General features: G+C 32.1%; 2 protein-coding genes, 2 long non-coding RNA genes and 1 other non-coding gene across 5 annotated transcripts; 2 read left to right on the forward strand and 3 right to left on the reverse strand.

Annotated features, from left to right (window-relative positions):
• Nucleotides 1-223: 223 nt before the first annotated feature.
• LOC144998971 (uncharacterized) lies at nt 224-1388 on the reverse strand. Its single transcript, XM_078958679.1, has 5 exons — nt 1245-1388; nt 864-1155; nt 715-790; nt 489-613; nt 224-381 (listed from the first exon to the last, which is right to left on the reverse strand). The coding sequence occupies exons 1-5, from the start codon at nt 1386-1388 to the stop codon at nt 296-298; spliced, it is 723 nt and encodes a 240-aa protein (XP_078814805.1). The 3' UTR covers nt 224-295.
• An 89-nt stretch (nt 1389-1477) lies between these two features.
• Nucleotides 1478-2798, forward strand: LOC144998987 (uncharacterized). Its single transcript, XM_078958680.1, has 2 exons — nt 1478-2360; nt 2470-2798. Exons 1-2 carry the CDS (start codon nt 2041-2043, stop codon nt 2540-2542), a joined length of 393 nt encoding a protein of 130 aa, XP_078814806.1. The 5' UTR covers nt 1478-2040; the 3' UTR covers nt 2543-2798.
• Nucleotides 2799-4169: 1371 nt separating this feature from the next.
• LOC145038983 (uncharacterized) lies at nt 4170-5796 on the reverse strand. Its single transcript, XR_013679671.1, has 2 exons — nt 5075-5796; nt 4170-4969 (listed from the first exon to the last, which is right to left on the reverse strand). It is a non-coding gene; the product is annotated as an uncharacterized LOC145038983 (long non-coding RNA).
• An 887-nt stretch (nt 5797-6683) lies between these two features.
• LOC144999003 (uncharacterized) lies at nt 6684-7673 on the reverse strand. The gene is made up of 2 exons (XR_013660536.1): nt 7187-7673; nt 6684-7102 (listed from the first exon to the last, which is right to left on the reverse strand). It is a non-coding gene; the product is annotated as an uncharacterized LOC144999003 (long non-coding RNA).
• A 702-nt stretch (nt 7674-8375) lies between these two features.
• Nucleotides 8376-8446, forward strand: TRNAG-GCC (transfer RNA glycine (anticodon GCC)). Its single transcript has one exon. It is a non-coding gene; the product is annotated as a tRNA-Gly (tRNA).
• The last annotated feature ends 5480 nt before the right edge of the window (nt 8447-13926 follow it).

Here is a 13926-nt window from a genome sequence, read left to right on the forward strand (position 1 = left end):
TGCGAATCCACATCCATCGATATGAAACCAATACCAGTTACAAGCAATTATATATATATATATATATATATATATATATATATATATATATATATATATATAGTAAGTCAAAAAGAAAATAAAAACACCACATTCACGAATGAAAAGTTAACAAATTAACAAAACCAATAATAAAACTTAAAACTGATAAAAGATATAATGTGGTAAAACCATATGTGTTAAAAGTTCCACAACTGAATTGAAAACACGGGAATTAAAAAAGTTTTCAAGAAAATCTTTTTCTAATACTCTCTCATCAATATCTAGCTCTAATCCTATCAGCTTCATACATTTGTGGTTCAACATCAAAGTCGGTTAAAACAGTAGAAACCAATAAATTACCTGCAAAAACATGAAACATGTGGCATAAAATTTAATAATATGTATTTACAATTTGGAATATGTTGATATTAATATAAATTATATACTGATCATATTTTTTAACTGACCCAAATTGTTGTGGACCAGCTTCATGCAAGAAACATAGAGTATGGATTTGTTGTATGTTGCAACAATAACCTTAATCATAAGGTTTGCTGGTACGTTATACAACAATAACTTTGTTACGTTCCCCCTATTAAAAGGTAATGCTGTTTAAACTCTTATAATGAATGATAATAAATTTAATAAAAAACTATGTTGTTTTAATTTTTTTTTAAATACATATATACTTACGTCTCATCTTGGAGAATTAACTCAAATGATCGCAGCTGTCTGATTCGATTTCCCCATACTATTCTTCCAACCACATCTAAAAAACATATTTTCTTGTTAAATTTATAGTAGATGATATAAAAATGATTAAAGAAAAGATATAAATATACCAACAAGCCTTCTTTTATTTGTATGATCTTGTGCAACAGTTGTGACAGTAGACACAATTGGATAAAGTGGATATCCACTGGCAAAATCGCTTACTAACCGAGTAAAAGTTGTGGCATGGTTTATCATTATCGCCTTATCACTGGTGCAGATTTTGTACTGTTGGTACATTGGATTGTCCAAATGGTATTCATCAACTTGGAAATGTTGCACAGAGAATACATTTCCTTTCAGATTCATGTTTCGATATCCGGGCACTAAATGGCGAGGTATGATTGCTAATATTTTTTCTCTCTGGTGTAAATAACAAAATGGTAATGGTATTATTTACAAAATTAAACTTTTAATAGAAGTTGAATATTTTAATTGGAAAAAAACCTTACCTGGCGATCTATCATCCACAAGAGCATCCTGTTGTTTTCCATGTCCTCCCAAACATACAATACTCTAACACTTGTAATGTTCCACCATTCATATATTTGCCCCAAAGCAGAAAATTCATTAACAGTAGTATGATAAATATCCATTTCAACTGAAAAACACTTCAGTTAATAATTGCTATACTTGATGGTTTTTCTAATACATATTGCTTGTACTATGAAATAAAGTAAAAGTTCAATACCTGTTTGATTCTGATATAGCATATAGAACAGATGGTTTTATGAAATCAATGGAACAAATGGTTTGATGGTAAAGTATGGAAGCAAGATTCGTAATCTTAAATACGTATATATGTACAGATTACAAAACATGTTTGTTATTAATGGATGAGATAGATTTAATGTATATCATCAGTTTTTTTTTTAAATGACAATTTAAAAAATCCTAATCAGTTTGGATAGAATTTGAAGTGCTTATCTGATAAGCACTATGATAATTTCGAAGTTAGTGTTATCTTTTTCTAATTAATAATGATATAAACTGTAAAGATAATTTCGAAATTAATATGTTGACTAACATTGATCCTTAAAATTTGGGATATGAATGGTTTTGAGCGGGAAAATATTGACACCTGGGTAACCCTCTACAATAAATACCTATGTTTGCTTCTCTGAAATTCGATAATGACTTGATTCTTCCACCTGGGAAGAAGGTATGTTCACATATTTTTTGTTTTCTCTTTTGATTTAATTGTTACGTTGTAACTAATACTACTTTTGACATAGAAAAACGGCCATAATGTCGAACTCAAGTAGCATTGTAAATAAGCAGGAATGTGAACAAATCATCCTTCAACTTTGTATGCATGAGAAACATGAGAAAGAAAAGAAAAGGGAATGGGCATTGCTAAATTGGAATTGGGATGAGGTTATTGATATTCTAAGTTCTGAAGATGAAAAGCTGGATGATGAAGCTGTGGAAAAGTCTGACACATTAGATTCAACAAAACCAAAAACTTTGTCACCACCACTGAAGAGACCCCGTGTCAAAGTTCAAAGCCGAAACAGATGTTATAGGCTTCGTGATGAAGAAGATGGTGAATTTCCTGTTGATGTCGGGTAAGATCATTTGTACTTTGTTTTACAAACGATCATGAAAAACTGTTTTTTTTATATATTTCAAGGATCAAGAAACTTATGAATGCCTTAAATTTTATTTTTTTGTCAGGAGTGGTTTGATTACTGTTGCAGCTGAAAACCAGCCATCTCAGGATGATGAAGATGCAGTTGTTAACACCTAAGTTTTTTTAGTAGATTTATTTGATGTTGGAATTTTTATGGTTGTCTTTTTTTTGGATTGTTTCAAATAAGTAACATGTTTTTATGGTGTTGTTTTTCCTTTGCTATTACATTATTATTTTCTGGGGTATAAATGCATGCCTTGTTTTTATGTCTTTTAAAAGGCAACCAATGTCACACAATCCATAGGTATTTATTGTAGAGGGTTACCCAGGTGTCAATATTTTCCCGCTCAAAACCATTCATATCCCAAATTTTAAGGATCAATGTTAGTCAACATATTAATTTCGAAATTATCTTTACAGTTTATATCATTATTAATTAGAAAAAGATAACACTAACTTCGAAATTATCATAGTGCTTATCAGATAAGCACTTCAAATTCTATCCAAACTGATTAGGATTTTTTAAATTGTCATTTAAAAAAAAAACTGATGATATACATTAAATCTATCTCATCCATTAATAACAAACATGTTTTGTAATCTGATTAAATGTCACACATATGACATTTAATCAGAAAATCGATCATTCTTCAAATATGACATTTAATCAGAAAATCGATCTAAAAATGAGACATTTGGTGTTTATCGATTTTTCAGGGTCGACGGGTTGTATGAAAAGCGAAGGCTGAGTAATTGAAAATTAGAGGATCGATGGTTGCTACTAATTGCTTGTAACTGGTATTGGTTTCATATCGATGGATGTGGATTCGCATATGAAATCAATTGTGTTCGCATATATGAAATCAGTTCACATATGACATCAATTGAGTTCGCATTTGGTTTTGTGGGTCAAAACAGTTCGCATAAGAAGTTCACGATTTGTTTGAGGTTAATTGATTTTGATTTCGCAAGCTTGGAGTCGGAGATCTGGATTGTGTTCGCATCTATAGAATGCGAGGAGAATTTAATGGTGATATTCAGTTCGCATTTGGTGACACAAGTACGTGGTTGATGATTTTTGGTTGGTTCGCATTTGAAATCAGTGGGTTTCGCATTTAGGTTCGTATCTGGGTTTCTCAAACAACTGAAATGCGAATATGAGACAACTGATTAATTTCTCAGTTAATGCGATGAAATGCGAATGAACTCAAAGACGGATGGATGCAAGATGCGAAGAATTTGAATGAAAATGCAAAGTTTTTAATGTATAAATGCGAATGAACTCAAAGACGGAAGAAAGTTTTTAATCTTAAATGAAATCATAGTTTCCTAATAAATTAATTAACAAAATACTTAACCCGAAAACAAAATCGAAAACCAAAATATAACCACATAACGTGAACCCACCAAACCAATTACGAATGTCAAAGAAAGACACATGAGAATTAACAAAAAAAAAAAAAAACTTTCATTCACAAATGGTATAATGCATAAATAAAGCTTATTTTTTTCATTTACATACAAAATATTAAGAACAAAACACTCCCATGTTCTTGTACATGATACATACAAAACAAAGAAGAAACTATTATTCATATGGTACCTTCAAATATAAGAATGATACAATAGTCAAATATGTATATGATAAAATTTGAAACAAATCAATCCAAATTCACAAAATTTTGTCAGTTAAATTTTTTTTGTTGTCTGACAATAAATGAAACCAAAAACTTATGCATTGCAATTTTCAAAAACAAAACTTACAAATGGGTTTACCCCAAACAATAACAAAAACTTACATATTGCAACTTTAAAGAAAAAACTAAACATTCAACTACAAGAGCTCTAAAAACCCAACAAGAAGATCATATTCAGATCTTAAGAAGCTTACCCACGATTTCTTTGAGATGTTGGTTTATATCAATCCATTTCAAGTCCTGTAAACACACATAAACACAAAGTTAGACATACGCATAGATACAGGACGATGGTCAGCAGCACCGGAATTTTAGAAGGATGCATAGAGGAAACTAATATGTGGAAGCTATGAGGTAGCTTTTTGATAGAGAGACAGAAAGGGGAAGTGCAAAGAACGATAACAAAGGTGGTGGGTTTAGCAAGCATTGTTATTTTTCTTGAAAACAAACATTAATTAAATGGATAAGGATTCAACAACTACAGTAAAATGATAGAGTAATAAGATATTTCCTTCATTAACTGGAGTCCATATCAGTACAGATAGTTGAAGATATACCTGAATTGATACAGATAGTTGAGAAATGTCAAAAGGACACAAATACCCTTAGTACCACTTAAACAAGAAAGCTTTACTCTAGATACACTTATACAAGAATATTTAATATACAAATGATTACCCAAAATGTAGACAAACATCAGAACCTGAAATGGAGAGGAAACACCGGAAATTGAGAGTAAACATTGACGATTATGTGATAAATGACTGAAAAGAACACTTTAAAATTGCTAACAAAAACCTGTATTGTTAGAGAACGTTTGTAAATTAATAGTGTTTGCCTCCTGGTTCTGCAATAGAGAGAGAGAGAGAGAGAGAGAGATGGTTGGAGACCTATGACCACAAAAAGAGAAATTCTCAAATTCACAAAATTTTGTCAGTTAAAGAGCACTAACCTTGAAATCGTGTTGGATCCTGGTCCACTGTGACACTTGTGAAAATGGTTGTCTGAGGTTTCTAGAGAGTCGAGTGCGACCAGCTGTGAGTAGTAGATGGTTAGGTCTCCAGGTATGTGTGTAAAATGCGTAACACTTACGACCTCACAGATAAGAAATTTTTTGCAGTCAATTGGTCATATAAGGGGATGGGGCAGAGATATGAAGAAAAAGATTCGTTCTAGACTTGACCGGTGCAATCGATCAAAATCAAATAATTAGAGAATAGAACAGTAGCATATGCTAGATGTCGAGAGATGGGGGTTGTGAACGGTGGTAAGATGAAGTGCGATGATGATGAAGGTGGCCTGTTTGATGGTAGTGAAGGTTATGTGACAACAAAGTTTACTGATGGTGTTGTGATGTTCGATATTCGGGTTTCTAAAGGAGATATGCAAGAGAAGAGAAAGGCAGAGGTGTTTAGCAGCGACTGTAATGGTCTCAGTGGTCAAGGTGTGGTGGGTAACTGCGTCGAATATGGGAGGAATTTTAGAGTATTTAATAGAGAGGGAGAGAGTTCAAGGAGAGAAGAGATGGCGACTCATCTAGGGTTATTCTACAAGGAAGGGCTATAGATACTAAGATAAGAGATGATATATAAAGTTTATCTATAGACCGATTCAATTGGCAAAATCTGAGGAAGACGGGTTCTTCTTTGACCAGTTCAATTTGAAGAAGAAAGCCAAAGCCTATTCAATATGTACGTAATTCATGTTAACCGCGTAAGATTTGGTATTTTTCTATGCATAAACTCATTGTAAATAGCGTAATAAGGGTTATACCTCTTAAAATTTAATATTATTTTATTAATGATTACTTGTACTAACAGCTTAATGGTTTGGACGTCTTAAAAAATATTATTATTATATTGAATCTATTTATGGAAATAGTTGGATTTCTATTATAAAGTAGTATATATATATATATATATATATATATATATATATATATATATATATATATATATATATATATTCCATTTTGGTCATTTTAGTCGTTTTCTAGAAAAAACTTGTCAAATGTGAATTTATGGTAGTTATTTTTCTTAACATTATTACAAGAACTAGCCAAAATTTACATGACTTCTACTAATGACTCTATTTTGTAGTTGGCACTGCGAATGCCAAAACGACATCATATTTTGTCCTATAAATTTTTGTTTTACGTTGTCGTTAACAGGGTCGGTCCATAGGTTTTTAATGCCCAGGGCGAAAAAAATTAATAATGTCCCCATAGTTGTATTGAATGATTTAAATGTATATACAACATAAATTAACTAGCGTCTTTTTTCAAACAATTGAATATCCATATGAGGAAATGTGCCAACATCACTAAAACATTGTCTTGTGCTTTCCGTGAATCAAAGAAAACTATAGATTAGCATGTTTAACAAGTTCTTTAGTGTTACCTAGTTACTCATAATGTAATTGATTTTAAAATAGTAAGTTAAAACTATATTTCAAACAAAATAGTAAACTGTGAAGGAGAAAAATAAAAACTAGATACATTAAACTGTGACAAACACACTACCCCTACCTTCATTATCTTAAATGTCTATATAAAATTAAAATTAGAAACCAAAAATTGTCACTGTCTTCATCCATTTGTAACATAATCTCAAATTAACACGGATATTCTTTAAATCGACTATTAAAACTGGGAACAAAGAATGTTTTTATAATTGCAGCAACACTGGGAACAAAGAATGTTTTCAGCACCAAATTTCTTTTATAATTGCAGCAACACCCAATTAGGCAATCAACTTTACAGGGATCCAAGGGCATAATCGGCAAGCCAAGCTATCCCTCTAATATTCCTTGAAACAAAACTCCATATCACTTCAAATTAAAAATATAGACTAAATACACCTCTATGAACAGGGGCTAGATCATCAAGGGCAGAATCGTCCAGATTGACAAATTTCAATAACATAAGAGGAAACAACTTTAAATCCAAATCATCCAAAATGAGTCACACATTTCCTTGCACCTGGTAAAATTCCAAACACAAAAAGTTAACATAGTTGAGAAAAAAAATGACATCTCGAAAAAAGTTATGCAACAAATTGGGAACCTGGTAATTCTGTAACAACAAGGGCAAGATCATTCATAATAAGAACTAAACAACAGTAGAATACTTCCATTGCAACACTGTTGAGTGCTAGATCGTAAAGAAGAGAAATATCCATAGAGTCACAGAAATTGGAAGAGGAAAGGGTATCTAAAAATTGAAAGAAAAAAAAAAAATTGTTGTGTTCTTGATAGAAATCGAGAGACGAGCAGAGTTTATAGAAATTATAGTTCTTGTGTTTGACGTAAATCTAGAGAGCTATTCATTGCGTATCCGAATACGTGTCTCTTAACCAATCGAAGATTTGAAAAACCATTCGACGAGCCAAGGGTGTAAACTGTAACGGTCCTCTCCATTCGATGCCTGACGCCTTGTGTTCTTCATCTTTGGCGTGTCACGTGTGTTTTAGATCGAAGAGACGAAGAAGAATTGAAGAGTCGATATGCGTTTGTGTTGTGTTGATGTGTTGATGGCCTTAATTAAGTTGCCCGCCTCCTGCCCCTTATGGCCTTATGTCTTATGTCTTCACATTTTACTGGACTAGCCAAAGTCCAATATACAATAACATTATAACAGACTTTAAATTGATGCCCCACTACACCTTGCTGCCCTGGGTTGTGGCCCAACTCGCCCTGGGCTTGGGCCGACACTGGTCGTTAAAAAGTTATGAATCTATCCAACTTTTAACACACCGTATTATCCAACTATTATATAAACATGTTAAATTTATAACAATATTCACACCAAAACTATATTAATTCATTCACTTTCCTATCTCTTTGTTATAAAAATGTATGTTAGGCCATCCAAGAAGTCCAATCTTTTTTTATGTTAAAGATTGTTTCGTTTGAATCGAATGAGTGCAATAATAGCCTATTTCTCTCTCATCTCTATCATTATCTATTTATCCTTTATTTTCATATTATTTTAATAAGAATTAATTACTTAATCATATAACAAAGCATTAACCCAACAATAATTTAAATCTATTCATAATTCACTTTTTTGGGTAATTTAATACATGCTAAAAGAATTATGCCCATTCCTTATACTCTTTCAAAGTGGAGAGGAAAGGGTGCTTCTAGTCATTTTGCATGTGGGCAAAAGGTCAAACGATTGGTTTGAGATATGAAACCAACAAACAGATTACCTTTCGTATTTGATATATTTAGATTGCAAAAGAAACACAAAAGCACCAGTGGTCTAGTGGTAGAATAGTACCCTGCCACGGTACAGACCCGGGTTCGATTCCCGGCTGGTGCATTTGAGCTATGATTTTACGCCTTCTTCAACGGTGAGCTCTTTTTGTTTATGTCGAGAATTGGAGTTCAACTATATTTATTCCTGTGTTTGGTGGGAATGGAACATAAAATATCTTACTGATGAAGGAATTCAACTTTCCTTTCATACAACCAGGAAATTCAATCCCAATCCTACCACATTTTTGTTAGTGATCGAAATACCCTTTATAAACTTTATCAAGCACAAGATTTTTGGTGATCACTTAATATGGACTTTATATGCTGGTTCCCTTAAATGAATGCATGACTGATTTTATTACTAAATTGTTACGTATTGGACAACATCGTGTCTCTCCAAGAAATAAAAAGATTTGAGGGGAAATTATTTTTCTAATGATAGCCAATAGACTTTGTGATCTTTATTACTTATTTTAACGAAAGGTCTTTATTATGTTCTTGAAGGAAAATAACAAAGATAGTGTTGTTATTTTTCTTATTGCTAGCTCATTAATGATTCATTTTGTATTATATCAACATTTTAATCGGTACAAGATCGTCCTATGAAAAAAGTATACTACATTAATAGGATGTATGTTTTGGCTTCATATTCTTCATGAATTTTCGATATCAGTGTGAGATTTGATCTTTTAGTTCATTTTTGAAATGGTAAATTTTCACAACCAACGTTGATATTTCGGAGTTATGTTTTTTTATTATATACAACATTTTGTTTGTAATTTGTTGTGATATCAACTTACATTGTTTTCGCTCTATATTGTTTGTTATTGAAGTGGATTATATTACGGTTTTTAAGGGTTCATAGTAAATCAATATGATAGTGTTCGAACATGCAAACTATATGATGCTACTTTTTGTAGGCCGCATTCTCTTTCAAGTACCGGTATACATGTTCATTTGTCGGGTTTACTGATGATGATATTGCTAATTGACTTTAAAGTAATTAAACAATGCATTTCACTTTTTTCCGTTTTTAACTTAATTTTATTTAATTGTGTGTTAATTGATTGTTATGCTTTTGATTTTATTGTCTTTTGATGTTTTTTTTTCATTCATATGTTGTTTATATACATAGCTTTGTCATTGTACAATGGATATGAAAAAATTACATAATGATGATATATAACAAAGTAAAATCAATATTTTTTATTATATCGATCAACCTTCCACCGGACAAATGGCATAACACTAGTTTCATAGTGTTCTTGAAGTTCTTTACCATGATCTACATTCGTGTCAAAATCAAATTATCCAAATGATCTACATTCTTGGTATAATAATAAATCAAGAAACTATAATTTCATCTTTGTCATCACTAATTTCTAAGTTTTGTTCTTGATGTTCTTCTTCAACACTATTGTTCATGTTTGTTTAACTATTGTTCATGTTTGTTTATTGTTCTTTTTTTTTAAACAATAAACTAACATATTTCTAAATACCACCTACGTTTTTTTAGTGAGACTTGAACCCATAACATTTTATTTAAAAAAATATCACTCTTTAAGTTCTTGATCATTGCCTTTACATTACTTCAAATCATTTTTTTTTGCTGGATTCCATCTCGATTGTCAACACATTCCTCATATTCCTCATCATTTTGATAAATCGTTGGTGCCCAAAAACGATTTGAAAGAACTTCAATCTTCATATATGCATCTCATCAACAATAAAGCATTCTTTATTGCTATACAAGTATTCGCTCTTGCTTCTCATAATCTACATACTAATACGCTAACAATTACCGTGAAAACCAAGCCTTTTCAATAAGCATGATAATTAACAAGATATATGGTTAAAGATTTATCATAGTTTAATATTATTATATTTGTTATCTATATATCATATATCGATATATTTTGTTTTTTATTGCTATCGTGAAAAAACTCTCATATAGTTTGTGCTTATCGCGGATTTTGAGCGCCAAGAAATCGATCGGCTCAAAGTTATGCTCGGTAAAATCACGTGAATTCATTACATTTCCTTATCAATTTCCGTCTTTGTATGAGATGATGAAATAATATTAACAGTATAATAAATTGTTAATAATATACACTTGGCAACCATCTTTGAGTATAATGTGTATCTCTTTCTTGTATGGGGTATACATCAGAAATACTAGAATGTCTCTCCAATCTCTCAAATCAAAGACCAAAATGTTGCAAGGCGACACATATAAACCAAACTTCCATCCATTTGTGAGTGCTCTTAGTGATGGACATGATAGACCAGGTAATGATGGTCCTAATGAACCAGAAGGTGGTACTCATGCTCGACCCAAAGGTCCAGATCGTGATTATCCAAGGATGATGATGAAGATCCTGATGATGATGTCCCAATATTCTTATTTTCTTCTATAGTGGGGATGACACCACTCATAAAAACCGGTGAACTTTATATAACAAGAAGTTGAAAAATTGAAATATATATATATATATATATATATATATATATATATATATATATATATTGTCACACCCCCGACCAAGGCAGAACATGCAGGGAGTGGGACTAAGTTCATGAATCACAGATAAACTGAATATATAACACAAGTATAACGATAAACAAAACATCATTTGTATTCTATCATTAAGTTTGAATACAGGGTTCTTACAGATACTAATAGTACATCAGTTGCCTTAAACAGGTAAGTAGATAACAGAAACAAACTATTTAGGTCGTCTGCAATCCGCAACTAATCTTCTGTCTGAAAGCCTGTCTAATGATCCCCTGCGAATACATGTAAATTTGAAAATCAACACAAAGGTTGGTGAGTGTCACAGGTTTTCTGCTAACCGCATACTTTTAAAAAGTCTAAAAAGTATTTTTTGTGTATGTATAACAACAGTTAAAACAATGTTTGCAATGAGTCTTTAAAAGCCAAAATGTATAGTTTGTATAACTAAAACCATACGTGAAACTGTGTTTGTAATGAATCTTTGAAAGCCAAAACGTTATGTTCCATAAGTAATTCCATACTTAAAAACCATTTTGAAAACAACCAAGTCCATGGTTGTATGGGTAACGAATAAAGTTTTATGTATTGTACTTAACAACCGCAGATACGGATAAACAAGCATACGGATATACGAATAAAGTTATCTGTTAATGTTGATCTTAACAACTGCAATTATGGATAAACAGATAAACAACAAGTATATTTGGTAAGTGTACACATAAAAATGTACGATACTTGTTTAAACAATTGACAAAACTTAGTATGGTGTACACAAGCACATGTATGAGCCTAAGATACAAGTTCAATAACTTGTATAAATGTATAAACCTATATATTTATGTGATAAACAGACATTCGGATATACGGATAAAGTTATCTGCCAAGGTTGATCTTAACAACCACAAATACGGATAAACAGATAAACAACAAGTATATTTGATAAGCATACACGTAAAGTGTGCGATACTTGTTTAAACAGTTGATAAAACTTTGAGTACAAGCACATAAACGAGCTTAAGATACAAACTCTATAACTCGTATAAATATATAAACTTATATATTTTTATATATGTATGACGTATAATTAGACTACCAAGTTGATAACTGGCTATACAAACATAGCCCATTTTTTGTCGGAACGTATATGCTATTTTTATTGGTTGTATAATCTTAACAACATAAAATATGAAGCTATTGAGGTTTAAAATGATTTTGTTTACTTGACATGTAGGCGTTTAAACAATTATTTCTAAAACTGGTAAAGTATTTACACAAAACAATTATATTTTTTTGTGTCTTTTGTATGACAAATATTACTTAATACACGTACTACAATGCACATACAAGGGCCAAAGATGAAACACCGAGGGCAGGATCATTTTGGCAATTAAGTTGTTCTGAAATCCAACAACCTATGCGGCCCTTCAAATCAGATTCCCCATACCGTAAGTAGTATAGTAATAAATACTATTTTTGTGTGATTTATATTGCATAAAACGGTGGTGTTGTTTGTTGAAACAAAGTATTTAGAAAATAGATATATACTAGATATATAATTACTACATGTATTCCCCCCCCCCCCTCCACACACACACACACACCCCGAAAATATGTAAAGGTGGGGCCGTAACACTCACCTTAAAGTGTGATTATCTATTTGTTTCCGAGAATGGATGCGAGAAATCGGGATGTATTGTTGTGAACGCGATATTCCGAGATGATTTAATTTCTAAGCACCAACAACAACACAGGTGGCGGGTGGTGGTGGCTTTACAGCGACAGTGGAGGTATGGTGATGATGAGAAAGTCTGACAGCTTTGCTGCTCCTCTTTTTGATGATCAACGAAGGGAGGGATAGAGATAGTGGGGAGGGCAGCAATCAAAGTAGGGTTTGGGTGGGCTTAGTTGGTGAAATGGTGGTGGTGTTTGGTGTAGCCGAGAGTAAGATAGGGAGGAGATATTGAGAGATTGCTAGAGAGATAGAGATCAAGTGTGAGAGAAGAGAAGCTGAAGGTTGAGGTGTGTTTTTGGAGTGAGGATGCTACTCTATTTCGCGAGGATGCCATTTTCGCGACTTTTATAAACATTTTTGTAAAAATTATTTCGATTGTGAAATTAAATAATAGATTATAACCTGAGTCCAAAAAAACTCTTAGAAATCCCGTTAGCAAAGTGTAAGTGCCTCAGTGAATCGATTTGATTTTACGCGATTAAAGAAAAACAATATTTTACTGTCTGTTTTCTTAAAACTATCGTATCTTTTGCATACGAACTACGTTTTGTGTGTTCTTTATATTTTCGGAAACAGGTAAACACGTACTATGAGGCTAGAATAATTTCTTCGCATAAAATGACATTTACAAATTTTTAGTTTTTCAGACGTATTCTAAGGTTACAATTTGTGCAGTTTGATTTGTTGTACATTTGAAAGTGCAATATCATCTACTATCATATTATAGTTAGAATGAAATTACTTGTCCTTCCTAAGATACACTAAAACTCGGTAATTCGGATAAACAAGAGATTCACGGATAGATTTTCGGTTATACTAATAGCCATAAATTTCGGGTTGTCACATTACCTCCCCGTTAAAGGAAATTTCATCCTGAAATTGAGTTGGTACTAGAAGTACAAGGGCTTTGATCAATTGTAAGGTATTTTTGTGGTATGATCCATGCATGGTCCTTCTATATCTCCTTGTGCATACAAGTCGTATATAATCAAGATTGAATAGATAGTCGAATAAGTGATTCTACTCTAAGCCTACAACCAAACAAGGAACAGGAAGTAAAGCGGAATCACAAATCCTACGTCTGTAGAATCTTAATTATATATAACCCTAACGTATACACTTAGCAATCATATATTACCAACAAGGGTCCTTAGTTTCTATATGAATGATGTGATTAATTCGGGTGAGAAAGCAACTAGGGAGTACTTTTGCCATATCGATAAATAGTAATGTACTTATGTGGTGCATGATCCCTAGCTGGCCCTTCTACATTCCCTTGGTGTATACAATTCGTATA

Source organism: Lactuca saligna, chromosome 1, assembly GCF_052625555.1.
Source record: "Lactuca saligna cultivar CGN05327 chromosome 1, ASM5262555v1, whole genome shotgun sequence".
Taxonomy (NCBI): Eukaryota; Viridiplantae; Streptophyta; class Magnoliopsida; order Asterales; family Asteraceae; genus Lactuca; species Lactuca saligna.